The sequence below is a fragment of the Fukomys damarensis genome, unplaced genomic scaffold, assembly GCF_012274545.1.
Source record: "Fukomys damarensis isolate Sample0158 unplaced genomic scaffold, DMR_v1.0_HiC HiC_scaffold_19, whole genome shotgun sequence".
Classification (NCBI taxonomy): domain Eukaryota; kingdom Metazoa; phylum Chordata; class Mammalia; order Rodentia; family Bathyergidae; genus Fukomys; species Fukomys damarensis.
This window is the reverse complement of record NW_022900931.1, coordinates 15,542,554-15,560,206: the sequence shown is the minus strand read 5'-3', so window position 1 is coordinate 15,560,206 and position 17,653 is coordinate 15,542,554. Positions and strand designations below refer to the sequence as shown.

The window sequence follows — 17,653 nt, the reverse complement described above, 5'->3', positions numbered from 1 at the left end:
CAAATAGGAAAAAAAGGGCTAAAGGTGTAGGGAAAGTGGGAAGGGTAGGGGAAAGGTAATATGGGAAAAGAAAAAAATATGAGAAAATGAAAAAAATGGAAATAAAGTATTTGTAAATGGGGAGGGTAGGAGGGGGTGAAGGGAGGGCAGAGACAAGGGGAAAAAATGAGAATCAAGACCTGTCATGTAAAGATCCCAATGATGAATGTCACTGAGGTGAAGGGAGCAGAGACAAGGGGAAAAAATGAGAATCAAGACCTGTCATGTAAAGATCCCAATGATGAATGTCACTGTACTGTATACCTAAAATGTACCAGTGAACTCAATGAGAGGAAAAAAAATATACAGGCTTTTAGATTATATCGATGACCTAACAAAATAGCTTAATTCCTCTTTTTTATCACACACAGTAAAATCTTGCCTAAGTAAGCATTTAAAAATGTTAAGTAATTTAAATGGCAGGGGATTTTAAGGCGTGCCATTCGGTTCTCTCAAAGAATGTGAAAATCTGTACCACTGTTTATTCAAGACCTGGTGTCTATGAAGGTAGGTTGAGAAGGAAGGAAGGCACGGAATGTGCAAAAATACAAGAAGTTTTGGACAGAGAAAAGAGTTTCAGAAGTTTGAGATATTGGAGGTTGGAGACAACCAAGTTTAAAATGTGGTCACGCTTCTGACTATGGGAGAAACCCCGTCACAGTATGCATGAGTTTTGAGAAATTACCTTGCAAAGGCGTTTCTTCCGACAATTAGATTTAAGAATTTTTGTATTTTTGGTTTTCTTTCTTCTCTCCTTCCTTCTCTCTCTCCCTCCCTTCCTTAGTTTTCTTGTGATATTGGGTTTAAATCCGGGGCATTCTACCTCTGAGCTATGTCTCCAGCTCTTTTTTTAGTCTTAAAATTTTGTGTCAGTGAGTCATACAGATTGGCGTCAAATTTGAGATCCTGTTGTTCTACGTCCTGAGAGGTTGGGTCTTTGGCAAAGTGTCCGGCTTGGGTTTCTGATAAAAAATAACTTTGCTGGTGCTTATCAATGTTTGTCAATAAATAGGATTATAAGTAGATACATAGATAGTATATATTTATTTTAATTAACAATATAGTTATACTTAGAACTTGAATTAATTGGTTAGATTTATTGATTTGCTTCTCTTTCTTGGAAAATACATTAAAAGTATTATTACTATTATTATTATTATTTTTTTTTTGGTTTTTTGAGACAGGGTCTCACTGTGTAGTTGAACCTGACCTGGAACTCACTATGTAGCCCAGGCTGGTCTTGAACTCACAGTGATCCTCCTGCCTCAGCCTCCTGAGTGCTGGGATTACAGGTATGTGCCACCACCAGCTAAAAGTATTACTTTTAACTGTAAGCAAAAAGATCTTAAGAAAATAAGGAAAGAACAGAGAGAGAATAAATAATTATAACAGGCTGACTTTGATTATTTTTCTTATGTCCCTAATATCCTATGCAACAAAGATATCCTGCTTTTGTGATAAAGAGACCTAGGAGTGAAAAAAAAATCAGTTAATGAATAATGCATATGTTCGTTGTAATGGTCAAATTATGCTGTTTCCTAGTGGATACCATTTTTCTTCATTGAGCAGGACACTACAGAGTTGGATGTTAATTGCTCCCACAAAAACAGTTTTACTCTTCACAATAAGCATTAGGACATGCCCTCGGAGCTCTGCGACTTCATCATATACCACCTGAAAAAGGGGAGAAAAAACAAAATAGAGATAAAGAATAAATAACTATAAAATAGTTATGACAAGCTTAAGTGTATCTTTCTTTCAAATACTGCTTTTAATAAAAAGAAAAATGTAGCTGCTAGTATTTCATGCCCTGGAGTGGATAAGTTAATGTTAGAATTTTTCATTTCTAATGCTAATTCCAAAAAAGGTAAAGTTCTAAGGAGTTTAATGACAGACTGTTTCTCAAAGCACCTTAGAATATACCAATTCCATTAAAATTTTCTACAAATTCAGTGAGACCATGAATTACTTTCTGGAAACAAATTAAAATATTCTTCGTGTTTCTACATCCTTGATTTACTGCGTGTCATTTGAACTTGAACACCATATTTCTGTGTAAAGGCTAATGAGGAAGACTGATTTCTATGATTTTCTTGTGCTATCTAAATGTAGTACCACAGTATTTCCTTGTGTATATAGAGAAATCACCCTATGATTACTTTTTTACTTAAAATTGCTTAATTTTTAATTATGAAAGCACATGTTTATTCAATAAACTATGTATGAAACAAAAAAGAGCAGGAAGGAAGGAAAACTTTGAATTTCCACTGCTGGGAGATAATTGCAGTTAACATTTTGATATTTCTGTTTTCTGTATATAATCATGTCTTAAGAATCTGACCTGTAATTATGCTGTATGTGCAGTTTTGTGTCTTTTTTTTTTTTTTCATGTGACTCTCTTTTAAAAAGAGGGATCAGCACAACTGTGCTTTATAATATCCAGGAAAGTTACAAGCGTTACCATGGGGCGCCTGCTGGGGTAAAGAGAAGTTGAAAGTGTAGTACTACAATGACAGTAAGTTACCCACATGAAGTGGGGTGGGGAATTCAGTGGAAATCTGATGTGGTTGCCAGGGAAATGTGTTAGAACTTATTTAGAGAAGGAGTTTCACAAGATGCAACCAGCTTGCTTTTTACAGGCACGTTACAAGATGGAAAGAAACGATGTCAATATAGGCAACCCAGAGGCAGAAAGAATTCCTGTGAGCTAAGTGGAAGGCCTCCTCAGTGAGTGTGGATTGGTGTCTGGACCTTTGCATAGCACAGGGTACCGTTTGTGGACACATTGCCTTCTCAGTGACGTTCAGTTCGAGGAGCGTCTGTGCACTACAATGGAAATCACTCCCTTGTCAAACAAATCAGGATCAATCGAGGGACGTGACATGCAGTATGAGGTCAGTCCAGTCTACCTTGGTCTAGGAGTTCTTCTGACTCCTCCCTTTTCTAATATCTTACTTGCATTTTTTTAGTTTTCTAGTGTTTCTCATTCAATTTTTTTCTCATTGAATTCTTTTATGATAATAAGATTTAAAGAACCACTTTAAACAAAACCCCACACCTCTAAATCATGTTCTTTAACTGCAGCTGGATGCCTAATTCTGCCTAGAAAACTTTCCAGGACTTCCACAGAACCTCCTCTCCTCTTTCATCTGCAGTGATCTCTGAACTTTCAAAGTTATTCTCCATTTTCCTTCCTGTAACATTCTCAGCAGATGAACTCCTCTGTGGTTCGACAGAGAAAACAGATGAAGGCGCTCTCAAAGTGTCATAGTGTATGAAACACAAAAATAGAATAGCTCCAAGCACCAGGCCTCTGGAAAAATCTGGCTCAAAGACTTTGTGCATTGTGTAAATAAGTCCTGAAAATGTAAAGTTTAAGAAAATACACCAGTGAGTTATATTTACATGGATCTCTTGTTACCTGTTTTGTTACTTGCATAGTGGTACTAGTAATTACCTTTAGCATTGTGGGGGAAAAATAAATGAAAATAATATAAGCTTTCCTACAAATCCTGGGCTCTATGCAACTCTGATAAATTACAACTAAAACATATCCGTCAAATATATGAAAAGGGGAATTATTTCTCGGTGTTTTGTATCAGCTTTTCTGGAAAAAAATAAGTTCTCTTGGCTATCTAGCAAGCTGAAGCTTCAATAAATGACTTTAGGAATTAATTATCTTCTTGATTAAAATGCTAACATTTGAACTTGCAAAGTTTATATTATGTAATGGATTTTTAAACCTGTGCTTCATTATGCAAGTTTTTCTTAAAAGTGACAGAAGATTTATAAATGTGTAATTATTGTACATCATGTGTGATATATGTCTTTTTTAATTGCTTTACTACACCACAGCATTTTTTAAAAAAATGACATTCTTTTTTTTAAAAAAAAACCTATGCAATGAGTAATTAGTGGGTAAAGCTACAGAATTACACAGATAAATATATTCTTTGAGATGTTTTCACAAAATGATTTAATATGCATTCTGCCTTCATATAAACAGAACCATAAATGAACTTTTAATTTCACTTATAATAATTTTTACCCATAAGCATGAACCAAATCTTCATTACCTTCTGACAAACACTGAATTTGTGGGTGTGGAATTATTCTATCCAGTAGAAAACCTTTAATGTAATTGGTATCCATTCACTATAAACAAGCATTCACTGTACATTATTTGACACGAAGGTCTAGTAAATAATTCTAGAGTGAGTTTTCATGATTGCAGTGGGAAAACAGTAGGATGGTAATTGGTGGGTCTGGAGCTGGTGGTAAGAGTTTTGAGGAGGCAGGATGATAAGAGAGTTCAAAACAAGTGCAATAAGAAGAACTGTGTGGGTGGAGAGGGTATAGTAGGGAGTGGGTAAGCACAGTTCTGGGGTCAGGCAATTCTAAGCTTGAAAGCAAGTTATGGGACCTCTGGACCTCAGTATCTTCATTTGCAAATATAGGCAGGTGTTGCTTAATGATGGTGTATATTCTGAAAAATATTCCTTTAGGGGTTTTGTTTTGTGAATGTCAGGCTGTGCTGATGCAAACTAAATTGGCTATAATGCCTGCGGGTGATGTAATTTTATGGAACCACTGTCTTATACGCAGCTCATCCTTGACTGAACATTACAACGTGGTGCATGATTGTACCATTCTCGCTATGTTGTGAAAATCAGATGACATGATGAACAGGTAAGAAGAGCTATGGGTTACTGAGTGTACTCTATACCTAGCACTGGACGCAATCACTGCACACAGTGTTCTGCAAGAGATTTTAAGATAGGTAAAGCACCCATGCTGTGTCCTTTCTAATATTTCTTTTATGCTTTATAACAGGATAATATCTCAGAAAAGAATGCAACTTCCAAAATACATTGACTATAACAATGTAATTCTGTTATAGGAGAGAAATTCTGTACTTCTAGTGAATCATTTGAAAATGATGGCTTGTAAGAAGATGCCAAAGATATTAGGGAGGAAAGAGCAACAGGTTTGGAGCCAGAAGCCTCGCTCTGCTTCTGAAGGCTGTGACGGCAGTGCGCTGAGCATCCTGCCCCAGCTCAGCATGCACTTGAGCCCAGTCTTGCCTTCACTGGGATTCGTATGTGACAGGGCTTTTCAAGGAGACTGGCAAAACCTGTTGAGATGCATTCTGGGAAGTGTCAGATAAAGGAGCTGGGCTCTGCACCAAAGCCTTAGGCTCTGGAGAGTGGAGATTCTGCCATTTGGAAGTGTCCCTGACCCGCGTTCTCTTCTGTCTGAGTACGATGGGCCTATGGACAAAAATGGAAAGAACGATTTTCATGAAAAACTTTGCACTGTATCCTATGTACTGTGATATCCCCTTTGTATTCAACTAAGAGATTTATACAACAATAAAGGGAGTGAGGTCACCCTCTCTGACTTCATAGCACACTGCCTGTTTTGGGGAGCCCAGCTGCAGTGGGTGGCAGCATGCCCTACAGAGTGGAAGGGCGGCAGACACTTAAAGACAGGATGGAGCTGTGTGGTAGATTCTCTGGGCCCTCTCACCAGCCCAGGGCTTACTAGTAAGGACAGTTAGTGAGGTGTGATGAAAGATGTGCAGAAGTAAATTAGGGATTTTGCAGAATGATGGGCCCTATGTCACACATGAGGGAAAGAGGAAGGAAAATCAGATATGGAAGAAGTGTATTTTTTTTTTTTGCATTTCTTATAGCTATTCCTGCTGTATGGTGCAGACACTGTATAATAGGAGAAAAATGAGAATATTGTGGCCTCTTTTTCTCTCATGCTGTCCAAATTCAGCCAGCTCCCTCGCCAAATTCATTTATGTGATGATCTCTTGCTGTCTTGATGACTATTATTAAAATAGTCCCTTATGCATACATTGCTTCAGATTTCTGTTGGACCAGATTATGCACAGATTGGAACTGGCTGTGCATCAATTCTTTTTTTTTTAACAGTAATTTTAAAAGTGGCCAAAGAATACATAGTGTGTGTTTGTGCCACAAGTATAGTTAAATTCTGAAAATACTGTAGTGATTTCTAATCAGTGAACTGTGGGTGAATGGAGACCGAGAATTATTTCAAGGCATTGAGAAATTATTTACACACCTAGAATTGAAAGTAATTTCCAGGCATGTGTTTTTATTGCTGCTTTTATAAAACACAAAGCTTGAAATAAGTTAAATGTTAGTTTACTTAAATTATCCTGATTTTCTAGTGGCCTTTTATTATAATGTATTTTCTTAGATTAGCCATTATGACGTATAGCATAGATCAGAGAAGTTTCTGGGCAATAGGTATGGAGTCTCACATTCAAAGAGCACAGAAAGAAACAAGTAATATATTATTAGAGAGTGTATATCTCTAGCTATTGACACTAAAAAATATAACAAAATGTCAAAATATCTTTGCTCAGAGTGTCTCTGTCTATAAAATATAAATACACGTTTATAAATATATACATTTACATTTTATGAAATATAAATATACATTTATAAACACATAAATTTACATTTTATATACATTTGCATTTTATACACAGCGTCACTTATAAAACTACTGAAAATATTTATTCACACCCTTTGAGAAGTAGCTAAGTGTTAAAGACAGTAGGCAAAAAGAGACATTTTCCCTTTCCTTAAGAAGTTGATATGACACTGGAAGAACAAAAAAGTGCTTACAGCCCAATGAAAGATTCTAAGTGTGGGGTAAGAGTACAGGCAGTGAGCTTGTTCACAGAGTCTGCTCTAAGGTAAGACTGAAATGGGCAGAGGAGGGACAAGTGCGGGGAGCAGGCACCGAGCCCACCCTGAGGTCCCAGTCACCACTCAGGGACTGACAAGGGTCCAACATGACCTGAGAACGTGGATAAATGCGGATCAAGAGGGTGAGGACACAAAGAGCCCTGGGTGGCTTCAGACGAAGCTGCCAGAGAAATTTGATGGAGGAAGAAGCATGTTTTTAACAAATGCTGCTGAAGTAATGGCAACTGTATGAGGGGGTGGAGGGAAATGAAACCTCATGCTTTATTAAAGGATTAACTCAAAATAGATAATAGACTTAAATAGAAAATGAAACACCATGAAGCTAACAGTAAAACATATATCCAAAAGTGTTTGGGTCTTGGTGCTAAGCAGAATTCTTAGATTTGAAACCAAGAAAAAAATGTACTAATAAAGAAAAAAGAAAAAAGATGAGAGACATCGCAACTTATTTTATTGAAAATATACAGAAAAGAAAAGAAATATGTTTCCAAAGAAAATATAAGCCCATGAATAGAAGTTCGCATCATTAGTTAAATTTTAATTCAAACCATAAGGAGATGCTATACTGTATCTACCAAAAGAACTAAGATAAAAAAATAGGGGCAACAAGCGCTGGAAAGAATGCAGGAAATTGCATCCTTCGTACGTGAAGTGTAAGATGGTACAGTAGCTCCCTTTATGTGCTGGGGACACTTTCCAGAACACCCTGTGGATGCCTGAAATCACACATTGTACTGAATCCTATGTTTTCCCCTAATCACACATGCCTAAGCTAAAATTTAACTTATAAATTAGGACTGGCAAGAGGTTAACAATAGTTACCACTGATAAAATAAAACAAGGTAACAATATATGGTACCCAAACTTATGGGAATACTCCCCCCCAACATCCTAAAGTATTAAACTCACTCTTGTTGTGATGAAATAGGCCAGCATCATTATTTTTTGCCTTGGGGGCCATTGTTACTTAAAATAAGGATTACTTGAGCGCTTCAATACTGTGACAGTATTAAAGATAACTAAGAAATCTACTCGGTCAGTAATGGGCAGGTAGTGCATTGAGCATGCATATACTAGACACAGGGATGGGTTATGTGGGAGGTGTGGGATGCTGTAAGATTGCACCACACAACAGAGAATGGTATGGAATGTACAACACATGAATTTTTTTTCTGGAATTTTCCACTTAATAATTTTAGACTTAATAAATTTAGACTATAAAGATGGAAACTGAGAAGGGACTACTGCAGAGCTTCTCTGTCATTGGAAGGTGTCGTTGACATGGCAAAGAGAAGAGGGAGGCCTGGTTTAAAAGTGACTAGGAGACATTAAATGAAGGTCTCTGGGAATCAGGAAGATGTGTAGATAAAGAGCTTGAGAGGAAAGCCAGGGCTTGAAGAGTTAACTCAGATCTGACTTCCATAGAGAGGATACAATGTATAAACACACATACATAAGCTAAGGATGAGAGTGCATATAGCTGTCCATTAGTATCCCAGATTCCCCAAGGACACCCAAATCCAAGGATGCTCAAATCCCTTATATAAAATGCATAGTGTTTGCATACTGTGTATGCATATCCTCCTGAGTGATTTAAATCGTCATCATCCTTAGACTATTTATAATACCTAATACAGTGTTCATTTGGTGTAAATAGTTACACCACATTGTTTAGGGAATAATGATGGAGAAAAGTCTATACAAGTTTAGTACAGAGGCAATTTTTTCCCTAATATTTTCGAACTGTGGTTGGTTGAATCCTAGGGTGCAGAACCTGTAGATAAAGTCCTACTGTGCAAGAAGAGGAGGAGGGACTGGGTGAGGCTAGCTTGGGGTTCACTGAGCTTAGCAATTAGGAGTGTATCAATGCCACCAGAATAAAGCACTAAAAATAAAAGTCAGAATCCACATTTGCCAAGGATTAAAAGGTAAATGGGAAGTAATAAGGTAACTGCGAATAGTGACAATTTTCCAAAAACTTAGAGGTGTTGGGGAAGGACAGGAAAGTTCTGTGGAAATGCAAAGTAAGAAAGATGTCTTTGTCTTTACAGATTCCTGAGGGGAACATTTGAGCATCTTTTAGGTGAGACAGCTGGAAAAATGAGTGAGCAACCAACTGAGCAAGGTAGAGAAAAGATAGAAAAGGGTTAACTAAAGAGAATAAGTGCAGGGCTTTGCCTTAGAAGACTGGACATTCAGGCTGTGTGTTACAAATGCATTATGAAACTACTACAGTGACTTTAATTTGGGTTTTATTTTTTCAGTGTTTCAAAAGAGATTCTGTGAGATTTACTATTATACACTGGGTAGTTTACGATAAAATTATTAGGCAAGGAAAATCAAATGCAGGAAAATCAGATTAGAGAAAACAAGATGAAGTCAGGGACCATGTTAGTATGCAGAGCAAGTCTCAGGCTTTTGCTGGGGTTCACCACGATGTGAAAATTGGTTTGTAAGAGCTTTGAAGCAGTAACTGTCGTTTGCAGTGCTTGTAGCATCTAGGACAGCCATCAGCATATTGTGACTATTTTGAGACATCTATTTCCCTTATGAAATAATGCTGCCAATTACTGCAAATTTGGTTGTTCAGCTAAAAAATGGTAAGGAAAACACAAAATGACTGGACAGGAGATGAATCATACTTACAATCTCATTGTAAGTGGGGTCGGTGCATTTTGGAACAGATTTTGTTTTCCTCCTACGAACTTCACTGGGAGATGGTAAAAGATAAAATTCAACATGTGCGCTGGGCGCAGAGCCATCTGGGAGATGCTACAAAGGAAAACGGTTATAAATATTAATGTGTGCTGCTATCAAAGAAAACAAATACATAGCTACTAAATATCCAGACCAAAGGCAGGATCAGGATTTATTACAGTCACTTTATCAGAAAATAAGAGAAAAATCAAAAGAAATACATCATTGCCCCCAAAAAGATCTCAACCGCATTTTAAGAGAGAAAAATTGTTCACTTTAAATGAAGTGTTGGGTCAGAGAAGTGAGTTTAAAAGTCCATTAAATATAATTTACTTTAGCTTTTTTTTTTACAGTAAAATCTAAATTTGCATGTTTGACAGCTAAGGCCAAGGGGTGAATATTAGCCTCAAGCAGAGACAGGAATTAAGTGCCTCAGGATACATCACTTGGAAACCAAAAATAAAAATAAAAACAAAAAACGAATTCAAGTTTAACACATACATGAAGTGCAACATTCAGTGATATGCGTGCTGACATCATATCATAGCACATCTGACAGAAATTGCATTAAATTAGTGATTAGATCCACAACTAAAATACTTATAGCATTTTAATATATCTACAATAATTTTCTTATCTAAGTCACTACAATATATGTTGGATGGTCACTTTCAAATGTATTTCTGTGAAGTTCCAAATTTGCCAACTTGCTGCCTGAGTAGAGCTCTCTGGACCCCGTTCCACCTTTCTTGATTCCCTATTTTTCTTTTCCATCTTTACTTCAAATCCATTGTGATAACTTCTGTTTCTTAATAAATCTTTTGAAGAATGAGTCCAAATCCTCAAAAAATTGGTAATCTCCATACTTGAAAGAAATAGATCTTCTTACCTTTATAATTTTCACCCAATCGAGAGTAAATGACCCTAAATCTCTGACAAAATGAGAAATATTCATAGAATTTACATTTATAAAGGATGATTTAGGGGGAATTAATAGTTTTTTTTTGTTTTCTACATTTTATTAAATCTGTAATTTTCAACAAATATATCTTAATGTTTTGAAGCACAGTTATATCCACATGTAAATAATCAGTACCATCTCCTCCCACATTAGTTATAATTTTATATCTCTCTTTGGGACTCAAGGAAGGATATTGGAAAGCAAATTATATATGTGACTTTAATTCAGTTCAAATCTATCAATAGCATAATTTTCAGTGACATAAAAATGAGTATTAGAAAGGATGGATTTCTTTTCGGTAAAGAGGTCAAAGTGTTTTGGCTCTTTTGCCAGTGGAAGTGGCCTCCCTACTGGCTTTCTATCCCTGTCTGAAAGTATTAATCCTGCACTGTCTGTGGAAATGGGAAGCGCCTCACCTGAGGCAGGTGCCATGCAAGACATAACTTATTTTTCTCAGCACCTAACCCCATCTCTCTTTGCTTCTAGACCTATAACTAGATTCAAGTACCAGCAGACTCTTTTTTTTATTGAGTTTATTGGTACATATTAGGTGTACAGTACAGTTACATTCATCATTGGGATCTTGTACCTTTACGTGATGTATCTTGGTTCTTTTTTTTTTCCCCCAACCCTTGCCCTCCCTACACCCCCTCCACCCTTCCCTATTTACAAAGACTTTGTTTCCATTTTTTCCTTTTCTTATATTTTTTTCTTTTCCCCTCTCCTTCCCACTTCCCCTTTAGGCATTTTCTTCCTATTTCACATTATCAATTTGAACCTTATTTACACTTTTAGTTTTTCACACGAGAGAAATTATTTGGTCTTTCCATGTGTGTCCTATTGATTTCACTTAAGAGTATGGCCTCAATATGTATCCATTTTCCTAAAAATGACTCTAGTTTCTCATTCTTTATGGCTGAATAGTACTCCGTTTTATATAAAAAAACCACATCTTTATTCAGTCTCCAGTTGCTGAGCAATTGGGCTCTTTCCAAGTTTTAGCTATTACAAACTGTGCCGCTGTAACATGGGTGAGCATATATTGCTATGGTATGATTCTTTTAATTCTTTTGGAAAGGTAGCCAGCAGAGGGATACCTGGGTCAAATGGGAGCTCTAATCCTAATTTTTTGATGTATCTCCATACTGATTTTCGCAGTAGTTGCACCAGTCTGCACTCCCACCAACAATGGAGAAGGGTTCCTTTCTCCCCTCAGCACCACCAGCATTTGTGTTATTGATTGATTTCTAGATAGCAGCCTTTCTTTCTGGGGTGAGGTGGATTCTCAGTGTTGTTTTCATCTGCATCTCTCGAATGACCAGTGCTGTTGAACATTTTTTCATATATTTATTTGCTGCTTTTATTTTTTTTGTCTGAGAAGTGTCTGTTCATTTCAGAAACCCATTTTTGAGTCAGGTCTTTAAATTTGGGAGGTGTGATTTTTTTGAGTTCTTTAAGTATTCTAGACAATAGACCTTTGTCTTAGGAACAGTCTCAGCAGACTGAAAGGTATGATTCAAATTGTGACCCATAAGATGTACGCTATATCCCAAGAAACTACTTGAGTTTTCTGATATTTACAGGCAGAAATCTGTGTAACAGGTGTGGTAACAGATATTTAAGAATGTGACATAATGGCATAAGGTATGAAAAATTATATCAAGTTGAATTTTTTGTCACATTCCTGCAGCATAGTTCCCTAGGATTTTAGAGCAAAGTCTTACTATCATCCTCAGATAAAAACTCTTGCTTTGGAAACAGCTCTTGACCTATTTATTAGAGATGGAATACTCAACTACGTGCCACCCAAGTGCCAAATGCTCTGATTTGTCCATCATGAACTGGGTGTTATCTGACCACCACGCCATAAAGTGGAGGGTACACTCTATCATCAAATGGGAGTGTCCTGTATGTGATGAGGCTTGAGCAGGCCCTGATGGAATAAGAAATTACACAAAGTGGTGCAAACGCCCAGGATTTCCATTTCTGCTACTCTGTCTTTTTTCCCCCATCCTGCACTTATGGGTTCCTGGAGAGTTTCCCATGATTTCTTTTTTAAACTGAACCCAAGGCATTGTGCATGCTAGAGCTAACTTCCCCAGTCCCCTTTGATTGGTGACAGAGGAGGAGATGGTCCAGGCTAGATTGGCAGATGCTTCTGGGCCATGTGCAGGGACCACCTGAAAGTGGACAGCTGCAGCACTACATCTCCCTTCTGGGACATCCTGAAGAGCAGTGATTTGGAAAATTCTCCCATTGGGCAGAACTTCAAGCATTGCACCTGTGAGTCCACTTTTCTTGGAAAGAGAAGTGACCAGATTGTGTTTATAAACTAATTTATAAGCTACGACCCATGGTTTGTCTGTATGATCAGGGACTCGGAAGAACACTGTAGCAAAATAGTTGATATAGAAATCTGCAGATGAGATATTTGGCTCTCTCTGAATGGGCATAACAGCGTAAAGCTATTTGTGTCCCATGTGAATGCTTATCAAAGGGTGCTCTCAGCAGAGAATGATTTTAATTATCAAGTATGTAAAATGATCCATCTTGTAGACACCATTCAGCCCCCTTTTCTAGCTACCGCCATCATTGCTCAGTGCACCCATGAATGAAGCAGACATGTGATAGGAGTGGAAATTTTGCATGGGGTTGGCAACCTGGACTTACCCTCAACACCTTTGGTGGTGTGACCACTGCAGTGTTTCATCTACGAAGGAAATCTACATTTCTTATTAGCACAGGAATTTCTTGATTTGCTGACCTAAAGATTTTAGTTGCAGAGGGAGAAATGATTCTGCTAGGAGCTACCACAATGATTCAACTGAATTGTACTGTAAGGCTGACACCTGGACATATTTCTAAATCCAAATGGAAAAATGTTACAGTGCTGGCTGTGGAGCCTGATCCTCATTATGGAGGGGAACAGGACTACTACTCCCCAGTGGAGATAAGGAAGACTATGTTTAAAGCATAGGAGATCCTTAAGGGTATCTCTGAGTATTACATGCCCGTGATTAAGGGCAGTGGTAAATGACCACACAACAGGCAGGGTGATTAATGGTCCAGAATGCGTGGGAATGAATGAGTTAGTACACTCAGTAAGGAACCACAACCACCAGGGTTATGTACCGAGGGCAAAGAGCACGCAGAGTGAATGAAGGTGGTTATGAATACCAACTACAACCGCACAACAGTTAGAGATGAAGAATAAGCTCGCTGAGTATTTTCTCCTTATTTGTCATGGATTTATATGCATTTATAGCAAATATCTTGGTTTTCTTTCTTCTCTCATTTCTTTATGTAACCTAAAGCGTATTGACTTGTATCATAGTATTTAAGTATTTAACTTTACCTCAGAGTATAAGCTTGGGATATCAAGGAGGAAAGCAGACACCACTTAAGGACTTTTCCTCCTCTGAGGAAGGGGTTAGTATGTTTTTGGTTGTATACAACATAGTCATATCGCATAAGATAGAGTTGTGACTTTGTGGTTGTCTTTATTATACTATAGTTAAAGAGATGCATAGAGGTGTCAAGTTGATGAGTGGTGGATTTAAGATGATTAATTTTATATGTCAACTCGACTGGGATACTCAGATATGGGTTAAAAATTCTGAATGTAGCTTTCTGTGAAAGTGAATCTGGAGAGTAAGTAGGGCATATGGTCTTCCCCAGTGTGGGTGGACATTATCCAGTATCTCAAGGGCTTGACTACAACAAAAAGGTAGAGGTGGGAGAATTTTCTTGCTGACTGATTGGGATAGGTTATCTCTTGCCTGTAGACTGGGACCCAAACCATCTGCTTCCTTAGCTCTTCAGCTTCTGGACTTGGGCTGGAACCAAACTGCCAGCTTCCTTGGATTTCCAGCTTGAAGACCGTGGGAAATTTTGGTGTTCTTTAATCCCATAAGCCATTTCCTCTCAGTGTATTTGTTTATATCTATGTCATTAGCTGTACCTTCTTTTGTATCTAGCCATATCTCAGTGGTTTTGTTTCTCTGGTGAACGCTAATACATAAGAATCTTAACTTCTCAATGGACAAATTTCCTTATCTGCTAAGTGCAGATAAAAATGATGCTTATCTCGTAGGATTTTAAAGATTAAATAAAATAAGCATGCAATGTGAGGACAGTGCTTGAAACAGCAAGACTCACTAAATGTTAGTACTATTTTTGTTTCCTATAAATTAAACATGAACATAGTATATGCACCGATTGACAAGCTATCCTTAATACATTATGACATTTATGTAGAACAGGATTTCTTAACCTTGGCACTGTGACATTTGGAGCAGATTAATTCTCTTAATTCTTCTTTGTGGAGAGCTGTTCAGTGCATTGTGCGATTTTTTTCGTAGCATTCCTGCCTCTACCAAGTAGATACCAAAAACACCATCCTCCTACTTGTTCAACAGAAAATGTCTCTAGACATTGCTAAATGTCACCGTGGAGGGAAAATTGACCCCAATTGAGAACTACCGATATGGTATAACTCCGAAATATGAATCTCTAGTTAAATCCCACACTACCGATCTGTGGATATTTCCACATGAATTTCTCTTTGGCATTCTTATATCAATAAACTTTAATCAAAATCTATCTTCTATCCTTCCTCACTGCTGCAAAACAGATTTTTTTCAATTCATTAACATTCTGTTAAGTAATATTCTTTTCCCCGGTGCCTCATTTGTCCATGATGATCAAATCCAGCTCTATACTGAGACCCATTTCTCCACTTCCTGCTCAGTTTCTCTGCCTATACAGATTGTAATTCCTGACTTTATTATAACTGGATTTTAAATACTTCTAAGTCTTCCTGCTTTTCTAATTCTTTCTTTTCCTCCCTTCTATATATACTGGTATATTTAAATTTCTCGTGAAGCTGCTTTGATCATTCTACCCCTCTTCTCAAAATGTCCAAGACTTCCCTCTTGCCTGAAGACTAAATTCCAAGTGACATAAGGGGTGAAGCTCTGGGCTTCTTGTTTCAACTTAGTGTCCTTGACCAGGTCCTTGAGTATCCTGGAGTTTTTAGAATGACACAAGAACACAGGTTTCCAATTTTAGCCAGGGTTGCAGTAGATCTGAGCAGCAGGTTTCATTTGTCCTTTAACAGCTTTAAACGAAGACATTGATTTCTCAAGTCTTTAAGAGAAACTTTTTTCTCTCTCCATCTAGCTATCTTATCAACATCAATTTTTCCATTCTTACCAGCATCCTATCCTGTTTCTTAAAGATTGCAAACAATTTATTAAATAAATGACTAGCTGTATTGTCATCAAATACTTCTTATTATACCTTTTACCCTTATATTTCTGTAAATTAAATTTTACTTTAAAATAACTGCTGCTTGTCTAACTGCTTTACCCTGGGATTTTTTTTTAACTCTGGCTTTAATTTAGATCTTCACAAAAACTTAGCAATGATCTGAAGAATCAACAAGCTTGGGGATACAAAGTTCGCAGTTTAGCCCCTACCCCATCTACACAACATGTTTCTTCACATCATCTGGAGGGTTCTTTTTTTAAGGCAGATCAATGTAAAGTCACCTCAGTACTTCTAGAATTCTGGCCAATATTTTTTGCCATACTCAGAAGGTAATGTGAAATCATCCACACTTTTGTTGTTGTTTCTCATGGTGACTCTGAACTGCATATATTTTAGATTTGCTCTTGAAATATTTATCATTCCCTATGTTCTAAGATACAGTTTTATATGTACATCATCTTTACAATGAGATCCAATTTTTGTTCTAGTGCCCCCTTGATTTGTTTGGCTTTGTTATATTGGGTACCTACTACTATGTCCCCATCCTAGAGTCTTTGAGAGCTGTGTCTATATAATTCATAACTATATCTATATCAAGTGCTTTTGTTGTTGTTAAAAGCAAAGTCCCAAACACACACTAGATTAGGGTCAAGAGTGATAGTACTACCACTTTCTGCCTCCATAGCCCACTCCCAGAGAGGTTGTCAGGGGCAATAATATTCTCAGGGCGGTCATTTCCTGTGATAACACCTTCCTCTGGAAGCTCTTCTAACTTTAAGAGTCTTAAACTCTTAAAGACTCACTCTTCTCAGAGATATGTTCATGGTGTTTTGCTTCCTTTACTTTTTAAATCATAGATTTGCTTGTAAGCAGATAATGCACTATGAATGTTCTTTTCCATTCACAAAAAGATACATATTTTCAAAACTTTTAAAGGAGCTTGTTGATGTTTGCAAAAGTTTCTCCTTACCTCCTTCACTGTGAAATTTGGGCTGGGGGCTCTTATATTTCTTTTAGTTATTTTTTCCTTGCCTTTTTAGAACCTAGGCATTCACTGCACTACAAGAAATTTTCAGATCCGCTATAACTTTATGGGATCACTCTCATATATGCGGCCCCATCATTAACTGAAAAGGTATTATATAGCAAAATTGTAAATAATTATCAAGTGATGGAGTGAATTAAATATATATTCATGATGTCTGGCTCTTTGAAATTATTCAATTGCTTACTGAATCATCATTTACATGCATTAGAAAAATTAAGAATTAATCCTAAAGATATTGAAGTAGTTCATCTTATCTATGGCAGCATTTCTTATAGTAATAATAGACAATAAAAGATCTTTTGTTGAGTGAAGTGAATGTATCTTGGGTTCTGTTTGAGAAGTTTATCCTAGCTCTTTACCCTGAGTAATTAGCCATTAGAAGACATACCTCTGATAAAGTTTCTTTTGCAAATTATTTGAGCTTTATATCTGATCAGGAGTAATCATGTTAAGGTCTACTTGCAATATCCAATATATCAGTACTCCACTCCTAAAACTTTGACCTTATTCTATCTCTGAAATCATATCAGACAATATGCGCTTACTCTCCTACTTTACCCATTCACACCATTTTTACTAGAGCTGGATTGTGCAGGTATAATCATTATTTGATCTCAGTCTCAAAATGAACCTGTAGACATCTTCCTCCTCCTCACATTCACCATATAATTTGCCATATTCTTTACTTCAGGCTTTCGGTACTCTCCTGTGATAGTCCTGACCTTTTCTTTGGATTTCCACTCCTTAACTCCAAGAAAATTCATCAACCAATGAGCACAATAGGCTACTTAAATCTTTTAGCAGATGATGGTGGCTTATCCATTTCTTGGGGGTTTCTTCAGCACATGGTAATCTATGTGCTGCACATATATATATATATATATATAT

General features: G+C 37.1%; 1 protein-coding gene across 2 annotated transcripts in view; it reads right to left on the bottom strand.

Annotated features, from left to right (window-relative positions):
- Positions 1-1,289: 1,289 nt before the first annotated feature.
- Positions 1,290-17,653, bottom strand: part of Pik3c2g (phosphatidylinositol-4-phosphate 3-kinase catalytic subunit type 2 gamma) — a 211,241-nt gene continuing 194,877 nt past the window's right edge. For both annotated transcript variants that reach the window (XM_010615923.2, XM_010615931.2), the window contains 2 exons: positions 9,435-9,560; positions 1,290-1,713 (listed from right to left, as the gene is read on the bottom strand). In XM_010615923.2, coding sequence (XP_010614225.1) covers positions 1,561-1,713; positions 9,435-9,560 — 279 coding nt within the window. In that variant the 3' untranslated portion in view covers positions 1,290-1,560. The remainder of the gene's footprint in view (positions 1,714-9,434; positions 9,561-17,653) is intronic.